This window comes from Chiloscyllium plagiosum, chromosome 5 (assembly GCF_004010195.1).
Source record: "Chiloscyllium plagiosum isolate BGI_BamShark_2017 chromosome 5, ASM401019v2, whole genome shotgun sequence".
NCBI lineage: Eukaryota > Metazoa > Chordata > Chondrichthyes > Orectolobiformes > Hemiscylliidae > Chiloscyllium > Chiloscyllium plagiosum.
The window spans coordinates 62,550,453-62,576,551 of record NC_057714.1 but is presented as its reverse complement, the minus strand read 5'-3'; the positions used below and the strand labels follow the sequence as shown (position 1 = coordinate 62,576,551).

Sequence of the window (26,099 nt, the reverse complement as noted above, 5' to 3'; positions counted from 1 at the left end):
GCTTCCAAATCCTGATCTTATATGTTTATTGGTGCCAATAATATGTGTAATATAAAATATAAATAAATAATGCCTTACCTTTGCAACATGCTTATCTTTACAATATTGTCATTTAGTTTGAAGAAACAAACAATTCCACTTCAAGATCAAGCTATATACTGTAGTTTTCACTCTATGTATGCTTAATAGCATTAACATCTGAACGCTACGACCACAGTAAAATTAAAATATTTCACTGAATATTTTCATTACAAACATCTGAGTATCTCATGGGATACATATCAATCTGTCTCAACTCTTAGCAATGCACTCTTCGAGGACTTATACACATAAACTGGACAAATCATCCATGACTGGTGTACTACATTGAAAATTAATAGTCTAAAGATGGGATATAAAACAACACACTGGATTGTTGTGGCACAAGGAAGATTCCACATATTTTTAAAAATGGTGGGCAGAGCCTAAATATGAAACTCTTGCCACTATGTCCAACAAATCCAATTCTTGTCTGGCATGGAGGAAGGAGATAGAGCATGAGCCACACAGATAGGAAACCCAGAGTCATGACTGTTTGAACTTAGTGCCCTGTCAAATAGTCCCAATGTGGGATGTTGCAAGGGCCTTAACCCACAGTGTAAGGTCACAAACTTCTGTAGTGGACATAGATATTCTTGAAGTGCAGCTAAAAAGGTCTATTGAAGTGTTGTCATCAGAAGGTTTGTAAATGCCTCACTCCTTAAACATAAAAAAACCCAACTGCATTGGTAGTCAGACCATTTGGTGTAAATTAGAAAAAAACCTTTATCATCTGTATATGCAGTTTCAACAGAGCACTTTATTAAAATTCCTCAAGAGCTGTCATTGTCTTTATAGATGCGAGGATGAATTTCAAAAGCTCCATCTAGTTTAGATGTTTGAGTTCACACTTCAAATGACAGATTAAAGTGTCTATTAAAGGATTAGATGTCTTTGATGTCAGGTGTGAATAGAAGTTTTGTTTTATAAGAGATTAATCATTTAATGAGTTTTGTGAGGGGTAGGGTGAGAAGTGTCAGGGATTCAAGGCTTCAGCAGTGTTGGGGGAAAGTGGCAGTCCTAAACTAGGAGTTAAGCAGTTGATGGATGTGGGGAAACTTAGATTTAAAAACTGATGACTGGCACATTTAAAAACAGCTACATTTCTTGAATTGAATGTGGATCTCAAGAGATAAATCTTCTGTCGTTACATGAAAGGGGCTAACATCACCAAGTAGTGTTGCCACAATGCTTTCTCCTGTGTCCATTACTAATAGGCTGCATCCAGGATGGCAGAGCCCGAAGATGGCAGCAGTGTTAGAAAGTGTAATGGCAGTTTAAAGCTGGGTCAGCAATGTGTTTTCCCACTTTATCACAGACTGTAAAATCTAGGCTAATGAGTTGAATGGAAATGGCTCACCTATTTGCCTGCATGGTCTTAACCATGGGTAAAGTTAAGTACAATGCATAGGAGTGTGATAACAGTGTTTAGGTTACTGGGCTAATGACACTATGTCCTGTGGCCTGTTCTATTAATCCGTAGGGTGTAAATTGAAATCTTGCAATGACATTATGATACCTGAGAATTTTAATTTCATTTAAAAATCAATCTTGATTCCCTTTGGAAATGGGACCAGAGGCAGAATGGCCTATATTGGACAATGGCATATCTGAGTTGTCAGCAAGTTCACAGTTGTGGGTGGGCAAGGTTGGTGGTTGCTCCAACCCACAGAATCACAAAAGTGTTACAGTGCAGAAGGAAGCATATCAGCCCAATATCCCTGCACCAGCTCTTCAAATGAGCATCATTATCTCGCACCAATCTCCTTCCTTGGCCCCAAATCCGTGCACGCTATTCAACTGAATGTGGCGCAACCACACTTCAATGCAGTACATTTCATATCCTAACTACTCGCTGTGTGAAAAACTCTTTTGTTCTCACATTACCTTTGCTTCTTTTGTATATCACTTTAAATCTACACCTTCATGTTGTTCATATCTCACGCTCAGTAAAGCCATTGAGTCACTGTGGTGCCTGAAGACAGTTCAATCGATGGGTTGCCCCTCCACAATGATGATTTGGCAACTGTAGCTTTTTAAAATGAAAATTTTTGCCCTCATGTTAAGCCTCCTGTTCATTTTCTAGTTCAGGAGTCTGCCTACAATCCGTAATTAGGCTATAAACATGCTGCTAGCTGCTATTTGTACAAAAGTCACATTGAATGTCTAATGTCTGACATGGGTTGGGACTTGGAAGTTCATCCAAGTTCAGGGCCCAGATCTCAAAACAAAAATCCAGCACAATCTGGATAAATAATTATAACAACTGGAGTCGCTGCCTCCCTGGTCTCTGATACTAGTCACATACCATCGTGGTTAACTCTTAACTACATTCTGATGTGGTTGAAATTGAACAGGAAACATACAAGAAGTTAAATTTAAAAACTCCTGCTGAGTTTAGAGTGTTACCATTTAACTTGATATAAATCAAGCCACAGTATTGAAAATATTCATTGGAGGTTTCCTCAGTGGTGTTATGTTAGGGGAAATACTATTTACAAGTATAAGCAGGATTTTCACAGAATTTCTGCCAACTTGCAACAACAGAAAGGGAGAAGCATAAGGAAATATCCCCAAATAGAAATTTTATCAATTTGGGAGCTTTATACACTATGTACCAAATGGTTGTAATAACATTAAGTAAGGAGGTGTTGTTTCAGTGTAATGCCTTTGAAATATAACATCTGCATATATCAGAAACACTAGTTTGGAAGTAAACATTAAGATGCAACTTTCAGTATGTCTGGGCTTTTAGCAGTCTCAAAATAAAACCAGCAAAATCGCCTTTGGTGGTCTGAGAACAGCTTCTATTGGAACACTAGATCTTTAAGAATAATTCTTGGTTGAATAGAAATACTACAATAGTTTCTAGTTGTACTTTAAGAATCTTGGAGTAGTCCCTGTAGATGCTGATTTTCATTTGTTTCTCCTCCAATAGAAAACAATGGCTTATTCTTCAAATTAGTTACACCCATCCAAGCATGAATAATACAAATGCAGGATGTTTTAAAATGCTATTTCAGATGTCTTCCAATTTATTTAACTAGTTTTGTTTATTTCCAGAAAATGAAGTGTTCCTCCTTTTCAATAAACAACAAGAAAACCAGAAATCGTATAAGTATTACACAGTCACAATTCCACTGAAGATCTGTAAGAAGGGACAGGATATTAACAGTATAGAAGCAAATTGGCTAGAGCATATGACCCAACACTTCACAAAGGGAGCCTTGTTGGTGGATGCTTTGATTTGTCTGGGAACATCGACCGGTAAAGGATCTATTTTCCTTTCATATGAAAACTGTATTTAGCAATGTTTATAATACTTAATAAAGGACCTGGAAATTTTATACTTTGATTTATTGTGGAATACATATGGAATGTTATTACTGGTGCAAATTCTGAGTGGAATATACTTAACAAAAATGTTCTAATTTTCAATTGCTCTCTTATTAGGAAGCTTTGTACACTAGGCCCCAAACGGGTATAATAGCGTAAGCTAACAAGGCATATCAAATGGAAAATTAAAATAATAAAACATTAAATTAATTTTTAAAGTAAAATTAGAAGTGACTTTTACACTCCACAATAAATTAAAGAGCAATACTATTGCTGTGCTAGACCTAGTTTATTTTATTTATCCGTTTACTACTATATAGATACGGTTCTGCAGTAGTTAACATTCACGTTAGATAGAACACCACCATTCTCTTAATGGCACCCAGAGTCTGAGAGTGGAGACATTGTATCCATAAATGTATGACTTAAAAACAGGAGTAATTAAACTAATCAGAAGAAGATGGGTTCTGGAGAGGGAAGCAAAAGTACATGGCAGCATTACAGGGCAGATATATAGGTTATGGTACCCAAAGAGGAAAGGACGAGTGTAGAGACATAAAAAGAAATACAGTGAATACAATTCAAGGGGGTAAAATAACAAAATTAATGGCTTTTATTTAAATGTATGTAGTAATTAATATAAAATAAATGAATTAACAGCACAAATAGAGGTTAACAAATATAATTATATAACCATTACAGGGGCATGGTTACAATGACCTCCTAGCTGGGAACTAAGTATTCAGTGATATGAGAATTTTTTGAAAAAATAGGGCATAAGAAAAGGGTGGTTGAATAGTGCAATGGAATAAATGCAATAGCAAGAAATGATCTTGGATTGGAAAATGTGGAATCCATATGGTAGCAGTCAGAAATAACAAAGGAAAGAAGACACTGGTGGGAGTATTTAACAAGCCACCTTAACAGTACAGTGTCGATAGATACAGGAGATGATTGAGAGCATGTAAAAAAGGCATTGCAGTAATCATGGGTGACTTTAATTTTCATTAAATTGGATAAATCAAATTGACAGAGATACCTGTCGGAAGAACTTATTAAATGTATTTGGAGACATTTCCGAGAACAAAATGTTGTGAATACAATCAGGAATCTAGCCATGTGTATCAATATGAGGATATCAAAGGAAGTAGCTCCAGAGATAATGAATGCACTGGCAGTAATCTGCCAGGAACCCCAAGAATCTGGAAGAATTGCAGAGTGGCCCTTATTTCAAGGGGGTTGGAGTGTAAGAGTAGGGAAGGCTTACTGTACAAGATGCTGGTGAGATCATGCCTGATGGACTGTGAACAGTTTTGGTTCGCTTCCTTAAGGAAAGATGTTATTTAATTGGAGGCAGTTAGTGAAGGTTTATTTGTATGATTCCCAATTTAGAGGGATTGTCTTATGAGCAAAGGTTAAACAGGTTGGATTCTATTCATCGAAATTTAGAAGACTGAGAGGTGATCTCATTGAAACATACAGAGCCGCCTCGATTATCCGAATGAGATGGGCAGGCAGTATTTCGTTCAGATAATTGATTATTTGGATAACTAATTTATGCCTGTCCTCTGGGACTGTTAGTTTTCTGACGTTTCCTTTTTCCTCACTCTGCCTGCCTTGCTCCCTCTCTCTGTCTCAGAGTTTGTGTGTAAGGGACCTGCAGCATTGCTGAAGCCCATCTCCCTCCAAATCTCCCCCCAATCCCCCGACTGCCATCAGTTGAATGGGATTGACACAGCGAGCACTTGCTAAGTCCACTTTCCATTCAGAAGACTAGGCAGCAGTACACCGGGCGTCCACCCGCACCCCCCCCCCCCCCCCCCCCCCCCCCCCCCCCAATAACACTGCTGCTGCTGCTGCCTTTGTGGAGTAAGTCTCAGAATAGTGCACGCGTGCGCGCACACACACACATACACATTCTTACTGCAGCTTTTTGACAGGTTCCACATTTGCCCTGTACAGGACAATATTGGAGAGATTATCTGGGGAAGGGGGATTTTATGGTATACCCCTGTGTAAAACTCCAGGGAAAGTATAGGAAGAGAGAGAGAGAGAGCGGGAGGTCAGTCATTTAGAGACGGTGCCTGGGCTCTCATTGATGTCCAGGACTGTTCTCAGCAGCATTTCAGTAAACCGAGTTTGTTTTTAATCATTGTAAACAAAAGGTGAGATTGGCGTTGGAAATGCCTCTTTGGAGGCAAACCACAGAAGGTTCACTTGGTTGATCCTAAGCATGGAAAGATTTTATTTTGAGGAGACATTGAGTAGGTTGGGCCTGTACTAATTAGAGTTTAGAAGAATGAGAGGTGATCTTATTGAAGCATACAAGGTTTTTATGGGACTGACAAGAGGGTATAATCTCAACCATTCCCCACAGTGTGGTAGAGGCAGGGTCCTTGAGTCTGTTTAAGGCAAAGATAGGCTCTTGATTAATAAGAAAGTTGGAGGATATTGAAGGCAATGAGGGAAGTATTGTTGAGTCCACAAACAGATCAACAGTGATCTTCTTGAATGGTGGAGCAAGCCTGGGGTGTCGAATGGCCTACTCCCACTCCTAATTTATATATTTATGTTCGTAAAGAATTCTGTGCCTAATTCCATTTTCCTTATCCTTTCCTTACCCTGTTAATCTATCTTACTTTACTCTCTTGCTTCAATTACAATTCTGGAATATTCCTAAATCAAGGGGAATATAAAAGCAACATGTGCAACCATTAACCAATTGTAAAAGATAATAATGTTTTTCTGTGCATCAAATTCCAAGAAGCAGAATGCCAGCAGGTTATTTTGGACATTCATGATTGCTGTGATAAAAGCACCTGTTATTTTAATTCAGTGCAACGCCTTGTCCAGATATGTTCATTATAAAGAAGTTCTGTTTTTCTGTCCCATGGGATTTCTATTTGCCTTTTTACTTTGTTTACCTTCATTGTTTTCTCTTTCCATTCTCATATATCGACCAAAAAAACTCAATGTACTACATTTGCTGCACATGATGTGTTTTCTTCTGCACTGAGGAGCCCAGCTACAGGCTGGGTGACTACTTTTAGAAAACTATTATTCAGTCCATAAGCATGACCTTGAGCTTCCTGTAGCCTGCCGCTTCAATACACTTTCACTCTTTTTGTCCTTGACTGACATCAGTCTAACAATGAAGTTCACTGCACGGTTGAGGAACAACACCTTATCTTTTGACCGGGCACTTTACAGCCTCATTTTTTGTTTTGTGCGTTTTGCTGGTTTAGTCTTTTCACTTATTTTCTTAATCCCCAAACTGGATTATATTTCTGATTCCAGTGGAATCAGATACATTGATAAATTTTGCATTTCTTTATTAGTATTATGAAAGTTGACTAACCAAACAGAAATATCTCGTGTTTGAACAGATTCTCTACCAAAATCAGTGGATGGACTCTTTATATTTGAAGGAGTTTCTGAGGACAAGTGTGAAAGCTATGATGCAATTGTTGTCGAGCAGTGGACAGTGATTAATGTAAGTGTCAATGCAAGGGATGTGTAGGTCCCTGCATTTCAATCATTGTGCCCTTTGTGTAGAAAATGCTATATGTATGTTACCTGCTAATAATTCAGTATCTTTGGTGATAAGCAAAATATATCTTTGACAAATGAAGATTACCACAACTGCGGTAATGGTCATAACACGGCGGCACAGTGGTTAGCACTGCTGCCTCACAGCTCCAGAGACCTGGGTTCAATTCCTGCCTCAGGCAGCTGTCTGTGTGGAGTTTGCACATTCTCCCCGTGTCTGCATGGGTTTCCTCCGGGTGCTCCGGTTTCCTCCCACAGTCCAAAAATGTGCAATTGGCCACGCTAAATTGCCTGTAGTGTTAGGTGAAGGGGTAAATGTAGAGGAATGGGTTTGGGTGGCTTACTCTTTGGAGGGTCGGTGTGGACTGGTTGGGCCGAAGGGCCTGTTTCCACACTGGAAGTAATCTAATCTAATCTTAAACACAGAAGAAATCATTCAGCTTATCGACTTCATGCAGGTTGTAAGAGTAATTCAGGCTAGTTCCATTCCCTTGTCCTTTCCCTGCAGATTTTTCTTTCTCGGGTTTATTCAATTGCTTTTTGAAAGTCACGATTAAATCTGCTTCCATCACCTTTTCTGACAGAGCATTCTAGATCTTAACCACAGTCTTCATTTATTTTAAAAAATGCTTTCCCTCAGGACATCTTTGGTTTTTTTATGAATACTATCAAATTGGTACGCTGATTCTTGACTTTTACACCAATGGGAACAATTTCTACTCTTTCTAACCTCCTCATGATCTTGAACACCTCTGTCAACCTTCTCTTTTCTCATGAGAACAATCCCAGTTTCTCCAGGTAATTGATGATCCTCATTCCTTGGATAATTCTTCATAAATCTTTTCAGCACCATTACGTCATTCTAAAGCAAGGGTCTAAAATTGAACACAATCTCTAATTGAGACTAAACCAGTGTTTTAGGGTCATCGTAGTTTCTTGCTTTTGTACTCTATGCCTCAATTTAGAAAGCCAATAATCTCTCATTATAACAATTTTTTTCAACCTGCCCGGCCACCTCCAAATGTTTTTTATATATGAGCCCTCCGGTCTCTCTTCCTGCATTCACTTGAGAATTATACATTTCAGTATTTGTTGCTGCTCCTCGTCCTTCCTACCAAAATAGTCAGTTCATAGTTTTCTGTGTTAAATTTCACCTGCCACCTGTCTGGCCATTCCACTGACCTGTCCATGTTTTCTTGGAGTCTATTATTATCCTATTCAGAGTTTACAATACTTCTGAGTTTTATGTGACTATCAATTTTGAAATTGTATCTGTACACTCAAGACCAAGTCATTAATACAATAAATAAAAGCAGTGGTCCTCATATTGAATCTTTGGGAACTCCACTGAAAACCTTTTTGCTATCGAGAAAACAACTGTCACTACTTCTGCTTCCTCTCTCTTGATCTAACTTGTGTTCTGCTGCCATAGTCTGTTCCATTCTCTGGCCTTGACCTGTTGATATGCCAGGACATTCAATACAGTTATCATATTCCTTGATGTGCTACTTTCTTCCTGGTCTCTTGTCCTTTGGTTGGCTTTTCTCTTTATTCTCCCTCTTAGTTTCTGTATTTATGTTTTCTTTTTTGTTTACCTCTGGAACACATCCCCCTGCCACTGAGTCTGAATCATCTGTCTCACACTCATTTAAAAAGTATTATAAAGTACTCACATTCTCGTTCTCACAGAGTGGGCCTTGACTAGTATATTTGAGGAGTTGGAAATTGCTGGCCATGTCAACCAGGGTTGCCAGTATGGAGGTCTGCAGTTCCTTGAGAAACCTAGCAATGTTCTGCCTGTTAGCTCTCAATGAGTGTTCTCAGTGGTGGGATGACATGTCGGTCTGTAACATCCCTATTCCCACACTTAAAAGACACAGACAACTGCATCTATAGTATTCGATAAATTAATTTATTATTGTATTCCTTGTTCATTCAACAGACAGAATCTCTGTGTGTAATATTTCTTTCATAAGATTAGAAGAAAGTTGTTAATGTTTCTGCCCATTTTGTGACATCATTGATTTGGAGGAAGCAGGCTGCTTAAAATAGCATTAGCGCTAGATTCCCCATCAATTCAGTATAAACAGACAGAATATGTAATTGACATTAACTCTATACCTACCAATTATAACTTATTTTTATTTACATGCAGTGACATAGTTTGATTTACACAAAATGAAATAAGTATGGTGAAGATCTGGCTTAGAAAGTGCCTTATTATTTCTCTCAAATTGTTTAAAAAAGAAAACTGTGAAAACTAAAGAATATAGAGTTCTATTTGCGTATTACTCAGGACTCCTATTTTAACCGTAGTACTTGAATAAGTCAAATAAACTATTCAGTGTGTAGATGTGGAGGAAAGAGGTATTGGTCATGTGATGGTTTAACCTTGTCAGTATACAGGTAGACGCTTGAAGAAATTCCCAGCAAGTATGTAATGGCCAACAGCGAGACTATCTGTCGTCATTACTGAAACTGATTGCAACAGACATGATCCAAGATCACTTCTTGCATATTAAGTCATTCAAAGAAACGTAAAGGGAAGTAAAGGATATGTGGCAAGCTCTCATTTTGATATTTTAACTAAAATCTGCAACTAAATGATCCAGGAGTAAAGTCATAATTGTGTTATAATCATTTACTTATTGATTAAATGCTGTATTAATGGAATCTTTTAGTACATGGGAATTTTGCATTGAAGTCAATGGGTGGAATGTTATCGAACTCTGAACAAGGCTGTCGAGAGCAGGAAACCTGGGAGAATTACAAGTATGGTCAAATGAGACCTTTCTTGTCACTGGAGCAATTAGTTGCATTTTCCAACAGATTTGTGATATTGTGAGGAAAGTCTCACGAAGGGAGCAAATCAGATGAGATACATATTGTTGGAGATTATTGCTCCTATCATTCCCATTAACACTGAATCTCATTTCATCTCATTATGCAGCTTCCTATCAGATCAAGATAGAAATTCCATGCCAAGAAATCCTGACATGAAAGTCAGTGAGTTTTGAGAAGATTTGTAGCTCAGGTTGAGGTTTTAGAGATAGGTTTGCTCGCTGAGCTGAAAAGTTTATTTCCAGACTTTTCGTTACCTTACTAGGTAACGTCTCCAGTGTTTATAAATTCTATTGATAAATAGAAAGCAGGAATTTTCAGCATTGCTTCGCATGAGGTCCACTGAAGATGTTACCTAGTAAGGTAACGAAACGTCTGGAAATGAACCTTTCAGCTCAGCGAGCAAACCTACGTCCAAAATGAAAGTCGGTGCAGGCACCTGGCACACTTGCTCACTACTTGTTCCTCCAGACTGCTGTCTTAAATACCAGCACCAAGGTTTCAGGGCATGCTCCAGGGCACCAGCTGTTTGCTCCCTACCTTCACTGTCGCTGGCATCTGAGACATGACAGCCTCTATGCGCCATCGTGGCACGTCTCTTACCCATTCTCAGGATGCTTCGCCACCGAAAAACTGCACCTTAGGGCACACTGGCAACTATCATTGAAATGTTGCAAAGGCAGGAACCCTGCTCGCTTGGTCTCTTCATGCTCACTCACCTAGTGCCCACTTGGATGCTTGCAGTTTCCTTGCCCTGCCTTGCTGTGCCTTGTGGTGCATTGGCACTGGAACCAGAACCAGTCTGCTTCTCATTCTTGACAGTAGTGATCAATACAGGGAATAGGCACAGGCTGTAAGGTAAAGAATTACCTCAATCTCACACTTGGAGCATGGCATGTGCTTTAACCAAATGGCCAGATCTCAAAATCCATAGAGAGTAGTCACAGTCCAGTCGGGGGCAGGGCAGGGGGGGTGGGTGGGGAGATGGGGCAGCTGTCAGTCTGCCTGTTGCAGTGCAGTAATTCCTGGCCAGTCCGGGAGCTTTGGAACAATCAGCTGGTTGCTTGAAGTGGTTACACTCAAGGGTTCCATCTCACAGCAGTCAATGCAGTCAACTGTGCAAACAGTCAGGAACTGCAAGAAGAGCAGCCAGGGGACTGGTCAGACAAGTACCGGACTTTCAATCAAGATGATGGAGGGATGGTGAGGTCTATCAATTGAGCTTTGGAATGGGGTGTGTGGGATTGGAAGGAGTGCCATTATAGCGATACCAGACTGTAATGACAGGGCTCATGTAGTATAGTTGGAGTCACAGTTCGATTGGGTCTTGAGGTGTGGGAGCTCACAAGAGATTGGCTGTTCAGGGAGACAAAGATAGAACAGCCTCTTTGCAGGGGTGGGGGGTGGGGGTGCTGCTTGATTTTCCACTTGTGAGTCCTTCATTTATTGTTAATATGCATCACTTCTGATATGAGTCACTTCACAGATAAATAGGCTACTTTGAGGAATACTTCCAACTTTGTGGGATTGAATAAGGATTAGATCTGTCAGGTGAGGGTTAAAATTGACAACTGTATCTATTTTATGTAGGTCATACAAAGACAAAAGCTGCACGCTTTTACTCAATTATTAAAACATGTTCTGCATGAGTGCAGTATTCAGATGGTGTTGGAGGTTGTTTCAGTTGTATAGTAAAAAAACCACAGGGAGCTTCCTGTTTTGACACAAAGGTTCTACATGTGTATCTGCAGTAAACAAACTGGAACGAGAGTTATGTGATTTCCTAGTCCTTCTGTTTTAAAATTGAGCTTACTTGGAACAAATACTAAGAATGGGGATTTTACTGTGCAGTACCAATTAAGATGAATATCTGCAAAGCAAACATTCATCCATTATTGCCTTGATGAAATAGAATCAGCTCAATCAACAGATGAGGGAAAGATTGCTAAGACTTGATGACATCATGTTACATGGCCTCTGCTCTCTGAATTTTAGATTAATCTTTTCTTCTTTGTTTAGTCTTTAGTCTATTTTTTTTAGATTAGATTCCCTGTGGAAACAGGCCCTTCAGCCCAACAAGTCCACATCGACCCTCCGAAGATCAACCCACCCAGACCCATACCCTTACATTTACCCCGACTAATGCACCTAACACTGCGGGCAATTTAGCATGGCCAATTCACCTGACCTGCTCATCTTTGGGATGTGGGAGGAATTGCACAAACTCCACACAGACAGATGCCCCAGGCGGGAATTGAACCCAGGTCCCTGGTGCTGTGAGGCAGCAATGCTAACCACTGAGCCACCGTGCCTCTATTTTTCCTTTGATCATTATTTCAAAAGTAAATCTTGCACTACATTGAAGTCTGTCATGCAATTCAAGTCTGTCATTGAATTTTGCAAGTATGTGAGAGCTAGATATTCTGAAAGCAGGAACATGGATATTTGACTTGTTCTTCACACATGCTTGTTCTTTACTCATATGTGAGGAATAAGAAATTGATCAGGGAGAAGGTAGGGCTGATCAGGGATAGCGGAGGGAACTTATGCGTGGAGTCTGAGCAGATAGGGGAAGCCCGAAATGAGTTTTTTGCTTCAGTTTTCACCAAAGAAAGGGAACTTGTTGTAAATGAAAACTTAGAGGAGCTGGGATACAGTCTTGACCAGATCAAGATTGATGAGGTTGATGTGCTAGAAAGTTTGGAAAACATTAAGATTGATAAGTCCCCAGGGCCAGAACAGATTTATCCTAGGCTGCTCCAGGAAGCGAGAAAGGAGGTTGCTAAGCCACTGGTGAGGAAATTTGCCTTCTCACTCTCCACGGGAGTCGTACTGGAGGATTGAAAGGAGGTAAATGCTGTTCCTCTTTTCAAGAAGGGGAATAGGGAAATCCCTGGCAACTACAGACCAGTCAATCTTACATCTGTGGTCAGCAAAGTTTTGGAAATAATTCTGAGGGATAGGATTTATGACTAATTGGCAAAGCATAGTGTGATTAAAGGCAGTCAGCATGGCTTTGTGAGGGGCAGGTCATGCCTCACAAATCTTATTGAGTTCTTTGAGGAGGTGTCAAGACAGGTCAACGATGGTCGAGCAGTGGATGTGATGTATATGGACTTCTACAAGGCATTTGATAAGGTTTCCCCATGGTAGGCTCATTCATAAAGTCAGCAAGTATGGGATATACAGGGAGATTTGGCTATCTGGATTCAGAATTGGCTGGCTGACAGAAGGCAGAGAGTGGTTGTAGATGGGAAGTATTCTGCCTGGAGGTCAGTGTTGAGCGGGGTCCTGCAGGACTCTGTTCTTGGGCCTCTGTTCTTTTTAGTTTTTATAAATGACTTCGATGAGGAGGTTATGGGGTGTGTTAGTAAATTTGCAATTGACACTAAGGTTGGAGGTGTCGTTGATAGTATAGAGGGCTACTGCAGGCTGCAGCGTGGCATAAGATGCAGAGCTGGGCTGAAAAATGGCAGATGAAGTTCAACCTGGATAAATGCGAAGCGATGCATTTTGGAAGGTCGAACTCGAATGATGAATATAGGATTAAAGACAGGATTCTTGGCAGTGTGGAGGAACAGAGGGATCTGGGTGTGCAAGAACGTAGATCCTTCAAAGTTGCCACCCAAGTGGATAGGGTTGTTAAGAAAACACATAGAGTTTTGGCTTTCGTTAACGGGGGTATCGAGTTTAAGGGCTGAGAGGTTTTGCTGCAGCTCTACAAGTCCCTGGTTAGACCACACTTGGAATATTGTGTCCTTTGGTCGCCCTATTATAGGAAAGATACAGAGGCTTTGGAGACAGTGCAAAGAAGGTTTACCAGGATGCTACCTGGACTGGAGGGCTTGTCTTATGAAGAAAGGTTGACTAGGCTCAGACTTTTCTCTCTGGAGAGAAGGAGGAAGAGAGGAGACCTGATCGAGGTGTACAAAATAATGAGTGGAATAGATAGAGACAATAGCTAGAGACTTTTCCCCAGGACAGGATTGACTGGTACGAGAAGTCATAGTTTGAAGATATTAGGAGGAAGGTATAAAGGAGACGTCAGAGGTAGGTTCTTTAAGGAGAGAGTTGTGAATGCATGGAATGCGTTGCCAGCTGTGGTAGTGGAAGCAGAGTCACTGGGGACATTTAAGCGACTGCTGGACATGCACATGGATAGCAGTGAGTTGAGGGGTGCTTAGGTTAAGTTATTATATTTTACATTAGGATTAAACCTCAGCACAACATCGTGGGCCAAAGGGCCTGTTCTGTGCTGTACTTTTCTATGTTCTATGCAGCATGGAAACAGGCCCTTTTCCATGCTGACCACGGTGCCCACTCAGCTAGTTCCAGGCACGCAATCAGAAAATAAAACAAACATAAAAACCTATGTAATTTATATATTAAAACTGATTGTAGTTGAGTTCAACTATTTTGCAATGACTACAGCAATAGGTTTAGTTCTGATTTCCATTGCAGTTCCACAACTGCCAACAATACTGAAAACTATAACAATGGGCAATCAACAATTTTGGAACTGGGTCCAACAGGGTATAAATTGCTTTATTGTGAAAGGCATTGTTACTGAGACTGACAGAGACCTTAATGTCAAGTATCACACCTTCAAGATCCAAAGTTAATCTTCTGCCTAAGTCTGTTGACAAAATCATATTAGGCAGTGCTTAACATAATACTGTAATCCTTTCAGACTCTAATAGAATATCTTTACCCAAGCATTTTCCATCACAAACATTATACATTTATGAATACATAAGTAGGACCTGAGGGCAACTTCTTCATGCAGAGGGTAGTACATATATGGAATAGGCAGCCAAAGAAAGTGGTTGAGGCAGGTACAATAAAAACATTTGGATAGGTACATGGATGGGAAGGGTTTGGAGGAATATGGATCAAATGCGGACAATTGGAACTGGCTGAGTGGGCACCATGGTCAGCATGGATCAGTTTGGGCTGAAGGGCCTGTTTCCATGCTGTATTACTCCATGACTCTATATAACACCTCCCCATTTCCATCTAGTCTCTGCTTTTACAAATACAGGCAGTCTTGAAGTTTCTCTGTCCTCCCAGCATGCTTTCTCCTGGGACTTAGATGCTTCTGGACTGCTGAATGGGTTTTACTAGAATCAAATCTCATTTGACTGTAATAAATCTACCAAAGATTCATAAGTATTCCAACGACAATTCTGTCTCTTTTAAATTCTGACTTTAAGGCTCCACCAAAATCACATATTTTCATCAATCAAAAGAAACCATTAACAAAAATATCTATGGAATTCCCTGGATGCCGAACTTTTCCTTTAAATCATGCTCTTCCAAGATTCGTATTATATAATGGCTTTCAGAATGAAATAAAAATTATCTGTTGCTTCTTTTACCCCTTGGAATACTGTAACCTCATCAACTATAGTCCCACACAAGTATAAATGTTTACTGTCTGATTTAGCTTATGGGTGCAACTCCAACAAAACTTGGGAATCCTGACATTGTCCAGATCAAAGCAACCTGTTTGATTGGCACCATATCCACAAACATTCAGTCCCTCCACCACCAAGGTTCAGCAGCAGCATTGTGTACTATCTACAAGATGCACTGCAGAAATTCATCAAGGATCCTTAGACAGCACCTTCCAAACCCATAACCACTGCTAGCTGGCAGGAAAGGCAAGGGCAGCAGATACATGGGAATACCACTATCAGCAAGTTCTGCTCAAGTGACTCACCATCTTGGCTTGGAAAGATATCATTATTCTTTTAGTGTTGCTGGGTCAAATCCGTCCCTTGTGGCATCATGAGTGTATGGACACTAATTGAATCGCAGCAGTTCATGAACTGTTCGGCACCACTAGAAATTGTCAACAAGAGGAACTTTATCCTCACGACAGTAAACAATATATAACCTCCTTAGGTGTATTAATTGTGTAAATCTTAAATTATCACTATTTCTATCTCACTCATATTTAATAGTTTTGTCACTTTAAATATTTCTCACACAAAGTTGACATTTCACTGTCAGTTCGCCACCATTTTCTCCAGCGCAATGAAGGATAGGAAATAAATATTGATCAAGCCAGCAATGTCCACATTTCTTGAATGAAGTCACCTTGTTACAAATTTCATCTGAGCTGTTAACAATAGGATAAAGCTCATATGTGATCTGAAGAAACGTACTTCTAAGATATTGTGACAAGAACCTGATTCTTAAAAGTGCCATTATTACCTATTACTTGAAGAAACAACAGGACCCATTTTTGCTCCCTGCAGGGCAAATAGGAATTATCATGTTTGATATAATAGCAGTCTTGTACTCATTCTGGGTTGGTACAGTGGTTCAGTAGTTAGTACTGCTGTTTCACAGTGCCAGGGACCTGGATTCAATTCCAGCCTATGTGCTGGAGAATTTCACATTGTTCTGTGTTGACGTGGGTTTCCTCCGGATGCTCCGGATTCCTCCCAAAGATGTGCAGGTTAGGTGGATTGGCCATGTTAAATTGCCTATAGTGTCCAGGGATGTGCAGGGTAGGTGGATTAGCCATGGGAAATGCAGGGTTACAGGGATGAGGTGGGTTTGGGTGGAATGCTCTTTGGAAAGTTGGTATGAACTTGATGGGCCAAATGGCCTGCTTCCACTCTGTAGGGATCTTATATCTCTGGAGAGGAGATCTCAGAGAGAAATATGACAGTATCAGTATTTGATAAAAACACAGAATTAGCAGCTTTGAGATGCTGATAGATTATGACTGCCATAAATTCAAATTCCTATTCAGTTAATCCAACATTATATTTAATTTCTTTGGTATTTAGACGTTTTCAAACCTGTAAAACAACGTACTAGAAAGAAATTGGCATGAATCTAATTATTAAGCAGCAACAATTTATTTTGTGGAAATTGAATCCTGAAATACAGTTGACAGATAGAGAAGAGCACATAATGTTAAATTGATACATTTTTAATAATTTAGAATCATTCACTCTGATTCAAATTCCCCAAAGTGCTACAAGTTCTGTTTTACAGCAGATTATCATTTAAACTGAGGGGCCAGCTCACAAGGGGTAAGTGAAATGTCAACTTTGTGTGAGAAATATTTAAAGTGACAAAACTATTAAATATGAGTGAGATCGAAATAGTGATAATTTAAGACTTACACAATTAATACGTTTAAGGAGGTTAAATATTGTTTACTGTTGTGAGGATAAAGTTCCTCTTGTTGACAATTTCTAGTAAAAGAATCAGTTTGAAAATAAAATCGAAATTCTATTTGATCCTTATGTTGAATTTTTAACAAGGTTATTCAATAGGAAGAATTTTATGCCCAGGTTTTCAGGGCTCAAGTGCCCTGAGGATAGTTGGTCTACAGCTGAGTGTGACAGAGAGACAGAATCTACCCCCAAGACCTTTATCTGTGTCACTTCTAGCTAATCACAAACAGCTCAAAAAAAAGCAGCCCAGTGCTAACTCTCAGTTCAGTTTTCCCTCTGTCACTGAGAAGATCTCTACTCTGCTCCATATTTGTACTCCTCATGGTAACATAGTTCAGAATAGCAGCTCAGCTGAGTGCGAGATTGAATTCGTCATCCAACACTCACTGAAACCATTGTATAGCAATTTTTAAAAAAGGCAATAGGCAACCTGTAGGAAAGGTAATGAAAAGTACAGGATAAAGTAAACCAACTTTTCAGCATGAAATTATATTGTCATCAATGGCCAAAATTAACGTGATTATCATTAACAGCTTGCTTTTTATTTATTTCTTTAGGGAGTTGAGGTGAAAACAGATTATGTTCCTTTGCTGAATTCTCTAGCTGCATATGGCTGGCAGTTAACCTGTGTGCTTCCTACTCCTATAATGAAAAGAGACAGGTAGGACATTTCATGGCATCTCAAGAGAAATTTCACCTTGGATGGGTATGCAAGGGCTATGAAAGGGCTATAAAAATCCATTTTTCTTGATATTTACTTGGATAGCTGCTTGATAACTTTTGTTTGGCTATTTTGCTTGAGTGATTTCACTACTACTTTCACTATTTTAATATTCAATTTGATGGTAATCAAATGGAAAAATGGTCCAGTACAAAATCCCATCTGTGAAGCATGATCAAAATGTGCATCTTTCATCAATTGCCACAAACATTCTAGTCTCGTCCAGAAAGTGATGACAATTACCAGTTGTTGCTCTTTCTGCTTTTTTTTGGAGTGAAAGAAGCAATGCCAGTAAGATTCATGTCAGTCTGACGTCATTTACATTTGCACTAACCATAACTATCTAGCTATTTTTGCAGATTGGCCACACCTCCCAAGTTTCTCTTAAGAGTACTGTCCGTACTTCCAGGGAGGTAAATTGTCCCTGCTGCAAGCTTTCTTTTGTTTATGGATTTGGAACATTTAAGACTGGATTGAATGTAATGAGAATCCCTCCTGTTCCACTGTGACGATGTCTTGAGGCCTCGGTGGGGAGTAAAGTAAGATCTTGTAGGAGAAAGACCTAAGTACACGTTTTCCTGTAGGTTTTTAAAGTTATAAAGTAACACATAAAGTCTATTCTTATAAATTGTACATACAGAACAACTTTGATTATCTGAACGAGACAGGCGGGGAGTATTTTGTTCGGACAACTGAGAGTTTGGATAACAGATTGTTCAAATAATGGGTAGTGCTTTTACAGGACCTTGAGATCTTGTTCGGATAATCTGAAATTAGGATAATTGATGTTCAGGTAATCGAGGTTGTTCTAGAGTTTTGGAGATGCAGTAAACTGCATTTTGTTTACTCAACAAGACCCAGCTCATTAGACTCTTGTACACACTAGATCATGTAAAATACTAACGAACTTAGATATTTAGGAAACAGTATGCTCAGCATGATTTCAACCCTGAAGGTGTCACAGTCAGTTAAGGTCACTAGGTCCCAAATCCTTTACCTTTATCTCTTTTGTGGAGCCTAAAGGCTGCACCACAATTTTCAGATATGGCCTTGAACACCATGCTATGGGTTGTATAGATCGGCAAGGAGATTTTTTTTTCCTCTCTGAACAGATAGAGAAGGAATCCCAGAGAATAAATAGAAATAATTGGAAGTGTGAGAGAAAATCGGTAACAAGAGTATGATTCCTCACTCCTGCAAGAAGTTTAGTGATCTCAATAGGGCAATAAAAGATAACTGGTGTACCACATTCCACATTGCAATCTAAATTCCCTCACGCTTTCACCAGTCTTGGTGACTATTTTGCTATATTCTCATCTGCCTCTATTGTTTATTGCTGAAAACAATTTGTGTGATGTTTTTCAATTAAGGGGTGATTTACGTAGTAATCCTTCCAATAGAGTGTATTACAATGAAGGAAATACAGCAGGTATCTGTAGAAGTTGTAGTGTTTAGGCACTGTGGGACATTCACTCCGTCTGTCTCCTGATACCACTAGCATTGTGGTCATTGATCTCACATGGTGAGATTTAATTCAGAAAAAAATACTTCTACATAGTGGTCACAAAAGCAGAAGAATCTTACAGATGGCCAGAGTTGTAGCTCTTTAGGCCAAAATAAATTAATCAAGTGAAGTGTATCCAACTGGGGAATAAGATGCCTGCACTGGATCCTTTCCATTCATTGCTATTTTGGCTCAAGGTTATGCTACCTAGGCCGATTGTTACTTTCTGCCAGGCCATTCTGGGGAATAGAGGTAGAAAGGAATTTACAAATATGAGGAAAATCTCCACCTGCAACAGGTTTATAAAGAATTTGTACAGTACAGGATCAGAGGTTATGTATACTTGTAACTGATGACAAATGGCTTCCAAATACATTTAATCTGTGGTTGATAGGTTTGGTTAGACGATATGAAAAGAGAATAAACAAAAAAGACTCATGTCTAATCTTCTGTGTTTTTCAGTGAAGGGGATCTTGCTACAAAACAGATTGTTTTCCTCCAGAGACCCTCACTACCCCACAAAGAAAAGAAAAAGGAATCAAAGGTAAATGGCCTTACATTCCTCTCTTTGTTTTCCTTGGCATCAAGTGTAACTTCACAAAGGATTTTCACAGCTGTATCATTCTATGTTAAACTATTTTAAAATATTAGCCTCAACCTATTTGTCCAGCATAGTTTTTCAATCAAGTTCCACACTCCCACATTGTTGAAGTGAGTCCGCATGAGAACGATCAAATTCTAATTGACTTGCATTTAAAGGGCCACTGTTTTCTCTACTCAGAGGGTGAACTGCAGCAGTATGTAGTCAATGGGATAACTTTATACAAAAGCAGTGACATGTTTCTCTGAATCCTCCCCTGAAAGGGCTGAAATTGTAGATGCCCATCAAACATATACTTACTTTGAGTGCACTGCTCCCAACTTTTGCTTTTCATTGTCCCCTCTCTCCTTTATTGTCATCAATCACTTTTCCCTCTCGTTACTGCCGTCTATTCTCTTTTCTCAGTATATCTATCAATGATCATATTTCTCTTGAGTATCATCTTAGGGAAAATGGAACATAATGAAGCAGATAAGGAAGGGGTAAAAGTTGGGTTGTGAGCATCAATTTGTGGTGGATGGCTTAGCTGAAGAATTTGCTCCTTAAAGTGAAAAAGCTGATCAGAGTGTTACTCAACGTTATCCATTTTATACTCCCCTGATCCCTTTATTTGCTGCATGATGCGATATACTCTTAAATACTTTTGCAGATTTTAAAATTTTGTTGATTGTTATCATGTTTTTGATCAAGTGCAGGAAATATTTCTTGAGGTTACTATTTATAAGTGTGCTTTCTAAAAAAACTTTAGTTCTGATTTTGCTTTCGGTAATGAACAGTGGAGATTCTGTTCATAATTTATATCTCTCCCTGGAACTTTTAGATATATCTTTCATACACCTGACCTGCATTCTTCTGCTCTAAGATGGCAGGCAAATGATTCTAAGATGGGAGTCAATTTTATGGCAAAGTCAGTTTTAAAGGGATAGAATGTGCGACAGATTTGAACTCCTTCCACCTGCACAAGGACTTGTGTTTGATATAAATATTATGGTGCCATAGAAGCCCAGCTATCCTCCATCCTACGTTAGTACAGCATTAAAGGAAACAGAGCTTTAAACAAATGTCCTGTAGGAAAACAAAATCAGAGAAAATTGACTGGAATATCTGAAAAGTACCACTTGAACTTAATTGAACAAATGGTGTTAAGCATTCTGTGTTTCTTCTGCTCAAGCTGTTATTAGTTATAGTATTGTCAAAAGTAAATTGAGCATGCAGTTAAGCATGTGGTGGACTGTTCAGAAATATTTAAATTGGATCTGTTTGAAATGCTTGTGTTCACTGACTTTAGAAAGTTACACATTCTTTAATAATGACCATGCAAAAAAAATGCTACCTTGCTCTCTTGTGGTCACACACTATTTAGGGTTGCTTCATAGCTGGCTTCATAGGGAATGCGTAACTGCCGGTATCCCAAACGAAATAGGCAGGGAGTGCAGGACTTCGCAGAGGTTCCTGCTCAAAAACCAGTTTTCAGTTTATGATATTGATAAGGGTGATAGCTCCTTGGAGAGTACACCAATTCCCTGCCCATGACACCATGGCTGACCCAGCTGTACAGGAGGGGAGAAGGAAGAGTGCAAAGGTGGTACTGATAAGACTGGTAGGAGATTAAGTTAGGGGAACAGCAGACATTTCTGAGACCATCAACGTGACTCCAGGTTAGTCTGGGGCCTCCCTGGTTCATGGGTCAAGGATGTCACTGAGTAACTGAAGGACTTTCCTCCGGGGGAGTGAACAGTCAGAGGTTGTTGTCCACATTGACCCTAATAACATAGGAGGGGGATAGCATCTTGCACTTTGAATTTAGGGAACTAGGTAGAAAATTCGCAAGGCAGACCTCTAAAGTAGTATACTCCGCTTTACTCCGAGTGCACCACATGCAAGTGGATAGGATCGGTGAATGTGCGGTTGCAGAGATTGTGCAGGAGGGAAGGCTTTAGATCCCTGGGACATCTTTCCTTTAAGGTGATGCCCTTAGTTATACACACTGCTCCAGCTGAGGTCTTATATCAGCTCATAATCACCTCCCTGTTCTTGTACTCCATAGCCAAATTAGTAAAGCCAAAGACACTGTCTCCTTTATTGTCGGCGCTGTGAGGCAGCAGTGCTAACCACTGTGCCACCGTGCCGCCCACGGTTCTTGTACTCCATAGCCAAATTAGTAAAGCCAAAGACACTGTCTCCTTTATTGTCTGCTTTCTCCACTTATCCTGCCACTTTCAATGATTGTACACATATACACCCAGATCCCTCTGCTCCTGTACCCCCTTTGGAATTGTAGCTCCTATATTATGATGCTTTTCAATGTTCTCCTTACCAAAGAGATGGGCGGCACGGTGGCACAGTGGTTAGCACTGCTGCCTCACAGCGACAGAGACCCGGGTTCAATTCCCGCCTCAGGCGACTGACTGTGTGGAGTTTGCACGTTCTCCCCGTGTCTGCGTGGGTTTCCTCCGAGTGCTCCGGTTCCTCCCACAGCCCAAAGATGTGCGGGTCAGGTGAATTGGCCATGCTAAATTGCCCGTAGTGTTAGGTAAGGGGTAAACATATGGGTGGGTTACGCTTCGGCGGGTTGGTGTGGACTTGTTGGGCCGAAGGGCCTGTTTCCACAATGTAATGTAATCTAATCTAATCTAAAGAGCATCACCTCACATTCCTCTGCATTGAACCTCAGCTGGCACCTATCTGCCTACTCCACCAACTTGTCAATGTCCTTTTGAAGTTCCACACTGTCATCCTTACAGTTTACAATTCTTCCAAGTCTTTTGTCATCTGTAAACTTTGAAATTGTACCCTACACACTGAGATCCAAGTCAATAATGTATAAGGTCGAGGGGAGATCTGATAGAAGTTTTCAAAATCATATGGTGTCTGGAAAGAGTGGACAGGGAGAAATTGTTGCCACCCTCAAAAAGGTCAAAAACGAGAGTTTTTCAAGTGTTTAGCAGAAGAAGCAAACATGTGGTGAGAAAAAAGCTTATTCAGACAGTAAGAGATCCAGGTTTGGAATGTGAAAGTGGAGGCAGGTTCAATTGAGGCATTCAGTGGGGCAAGTGATGATTATTTAAATAGATAGAATGTGTGGGTAATGGGGGAAAAAGCATAAGAAAGTGTTCAGAGAACTAATGCAGACATGAGAGGCTTCCTTCTCAACCGTAATAATTTCAGTAATTGTGTGAAATGTAGCTTGGAAACTAAACTGCAGACAACGCTGACATTAACTGAACACTGTTTTCTCCCTTGCCTCCAGAAAAAATCAATACAAGATGACAAATCAAGCAAGCAAGAAAAAAATTGCCTGAAAGATAAAAATGTCAAAGTTACTGTACAAGTAAAGAACTCTACAGGAGGTTCTAATGAAAATGAAAAACAAGAACAAAGTGTTGCAAAGAATGGTGACAAAGAAAGTGCTGAAAATGGAAAATCCTTAAAAACAGACGGGAACGAAAAGGAATGTACCCCTGAAGCCAAAGCAGTCCGAGAGTCTGCTTGTGTGACAAATACTGAAAGTGAGAAATGTATAGCAATGGGTGACGATATTGGTATATCAGAAAATATAGTCAAGGAGGCCAGTGACAACAATAATATTGTTGATAAGAAAGATGAACAGGAAGCATGTGAGGATAAATGTCAAGATGGTAAAATTAATGCAAGTGAGGGAGAGGCCAACAAAGCAAAAATAATTGCTCAAGTTAACTGTGAATGTGTTGACACCAGTCAGCAGGTTAGCAACATGCCAGCTTCTGAGATGGCAACCAAGACCCCAGAGGAAACAGGTATCTCCAACACAGAAATAACTAAGAAGGTCACTGAGGAACATGAGGACAACACTCCGGTACAAGTTGATGATGGTACAGTCACTGAATAAAGCAAAATTCAAGTTTGATAAATCTAGACAAAAGTCAAAAGGAAATGGTTCTGTGTTTTTCCCTATGGAGTATTCTTGCTAGCCAGATCTTAATATACTTTTTAATGTCAATATTGTGCCACACATCGTGCATGATGTCTCTCGCTCTCTCTCTCTCTGTCAGACATTTACATTTTGTAATTGAAGCAAAAGATATTGTAAGCTGACATGTTGCTTTTTTTAGTGATTCTGCAAATCATGGGCATGACTTACTAAAATTACTAATATGTTGAAATGTGCTGGAGATAAAATACCTTTTGTGTTGTTTCAAGTGAGGTAGTAACCTTGGCGGAGTTAATGCAATATCAAATACATTTTTATACAAAAATAAATTACTTTTGTTTAATTTTTTTTTACAAGATATTGAATTCCACTGTCATTTCATGTTGTTCTTCTAAATAAAGAATTTTCTTCGATAGGAATGTAATTTCAATGTTTGTATTTCAGGATGAATATAGTTTCAGTCTGTGCTGAGTTAAATAAACCAGCGTTAGGATCGGAGAAGATGCTGTAAAACCTCAGAACGCTCTGCTGGACTGTCATCAGGGCCCCTTAGCAGCAGTGGTATTTGGGTATTGTGGTCACCTCAAACTCTTTATTACTGAATAGATTGGTGCTCTCACTGGCTAGCCTCACAATGGAAGACAAACCTCAATAGCAAAGTACTGATAATCTATGCTGCCTGTGAAATTTTTATTTTATTCATTCACATGATGTGGGCATCACTGGCCAGACCAATATTAATTGCCTTTCTCTAATTGCCCAGAGGGCAGATAAGAGTCAACCCTTATTGTCATGGGTCTGGAGTCACATAAAGGCCAGAGCAGGTAAGGACAAAAGATTTATTTCACCAAATTCATTAGGGACACTTAAGCAACTGCTGGACATGCACGTGGACAGCAGTGAACTGAAGGGTGCATAGGTTAGGTTATTTTATTTTACATTAGGATTAATCTTTGGCACACCACTGTGGGCTGAAGGGCCTGTTCTGTGCTGTACTTTGCTATGTTCTATGTTCTAAATGGCATTAGTGAACCAGATGAGTTTTTATGACAATCAGCAGTGGTTACATGGTTGCCATTTGGCTCATTTTTCCACTCCAGACATTTTTTTCATTGAACTCAAATTTCCCATCTGCCCTTTGAACCCATGCCTCTAGAGCATTAACCTGAGCTTCTAGATTATGAGTATGGCTTTGTCACTGTCTCCCTGATTTCTGCTTTCAAAAACTATCTTCAATGGAAAGTAGTAGACACTTAAATTTTTTATAGTTTTCATACATTTGACTAGAGTACCTTCTTTCTAATCCTCCCACTTAGTTCATTGTTATTTCTCAAAATGCCTTCATAAACAGCAATCCTGCAAAGGATGATTTAATGTTCAACTAGCTGCTGTGCTGATCTCTTCTCAAATATGTTATCTTTTCAAATTATGTGTAATTTTCTTGGTAATCATTCTGTGATAATTATTTCCAAATAAGCTGTCGATCAGTAATCCTTTTGTCTCAATGAAAGTTGTTTGCAATGCCTCTGATAACAGTGACACTTAGCATTTTCATGAGCATTTTGCAGGCTTCTTTTTAAAGATGGAATTTTATTCAAGAAACATTTTTGTAGCCTGAAGGCTGTGTGACTGTTCATGAAAAATTCATATATAGTCAAAATAATCAGGTTAAATACATACAAGCATGTGACTATCATGTAGGAACAAAGATTTAGCAGGTAACGGAAGTGGTGATCAGGATATTAAAAGAAGGAAAATATTGAATATAAATAAATGAAATACTGAATAAATCACCATTCCTATATAGATAATATATCCACCATTTATGTATTCTATTGAGGACCAGAACCATGTATAAGGAATAAGGCTACTTCAATACTATCCTATCCTACTATTTAGGGGAATGAATGGTGATGATAAATGGTGATTGTAACAAGGTCAACCAGTTGGATCTCATAGGATATGAGTTTCCTGATTGGGGTTGTTAAACTGGTCCAATCAGGGAGCCCTGGCTGACAGGTGCAAACAGGCATGTCGAGGGTTCTGTTCACTCCAGGGGTTGGCTCTGAGCTAGCTGGGTCAGTGTCTTGTACTGTGCACGCATAATTGAAGGCTGACTTGGTGACAGGATACCAGCCTTCATGGAGTTATTTCAGTAATCAATTCTGAAATTGTGGATTACATAAGGGATTTTCTGAACTTGGAAAAAATATTAATTCTTCCTGTTTATCATGGTTTGGGTCTTGTGTTGCTGTTGTACAGCTGGTGCAGAGGGCTTCTGATCAGTATTAGTGTGTGCTTCGGTATTCTTTCAACTTCGTGGTTTGTATATGTGTGTGACCTGGATGCCACATAGGCAC

General features: G+C 39.6%; 1 protein-coding gene across 2 annotated transcripts in view; it reads left to right on the top strand.

Annotated features, from left to right (window-relative positions):
* The window catches only part of LOC122549933 (raftlin-like), a 103,514-nt gene extending 79,045 nt beyond the window's left edge, over positions 1-24,469 (top strand). For both annotated transcript variants that reach the window (XM_043690175.1, XM_043690176.1), the window contains 5 exons: positions 3,142-3,345; positions 6,801-6,907; positions 17,561-17,664; positions 19,691-19,772; positions 23,080-24,469. In XM_043690175.1, coding sequence (XP_043546110.1) covers positions 3,142-3,345; positions 6,801-6,907; positions 17,561-17,664; positions 19,691-19,772; positions 23,080-23,697 — 1,115 coding nt within the window. In that variant the 3' untranslated portion in view covers positions 23,698-24,469. The remainder of the gene's footprint in view (positions 1-3,141; positions 3,346-6,800; positions 6,908-17,560; positions 17,665-19,690; positions 19,773-23,079) is intronic.
* The last annotated feature ends 1,630 nt before the right edge of the window (positions 24,470-26,099 follow it).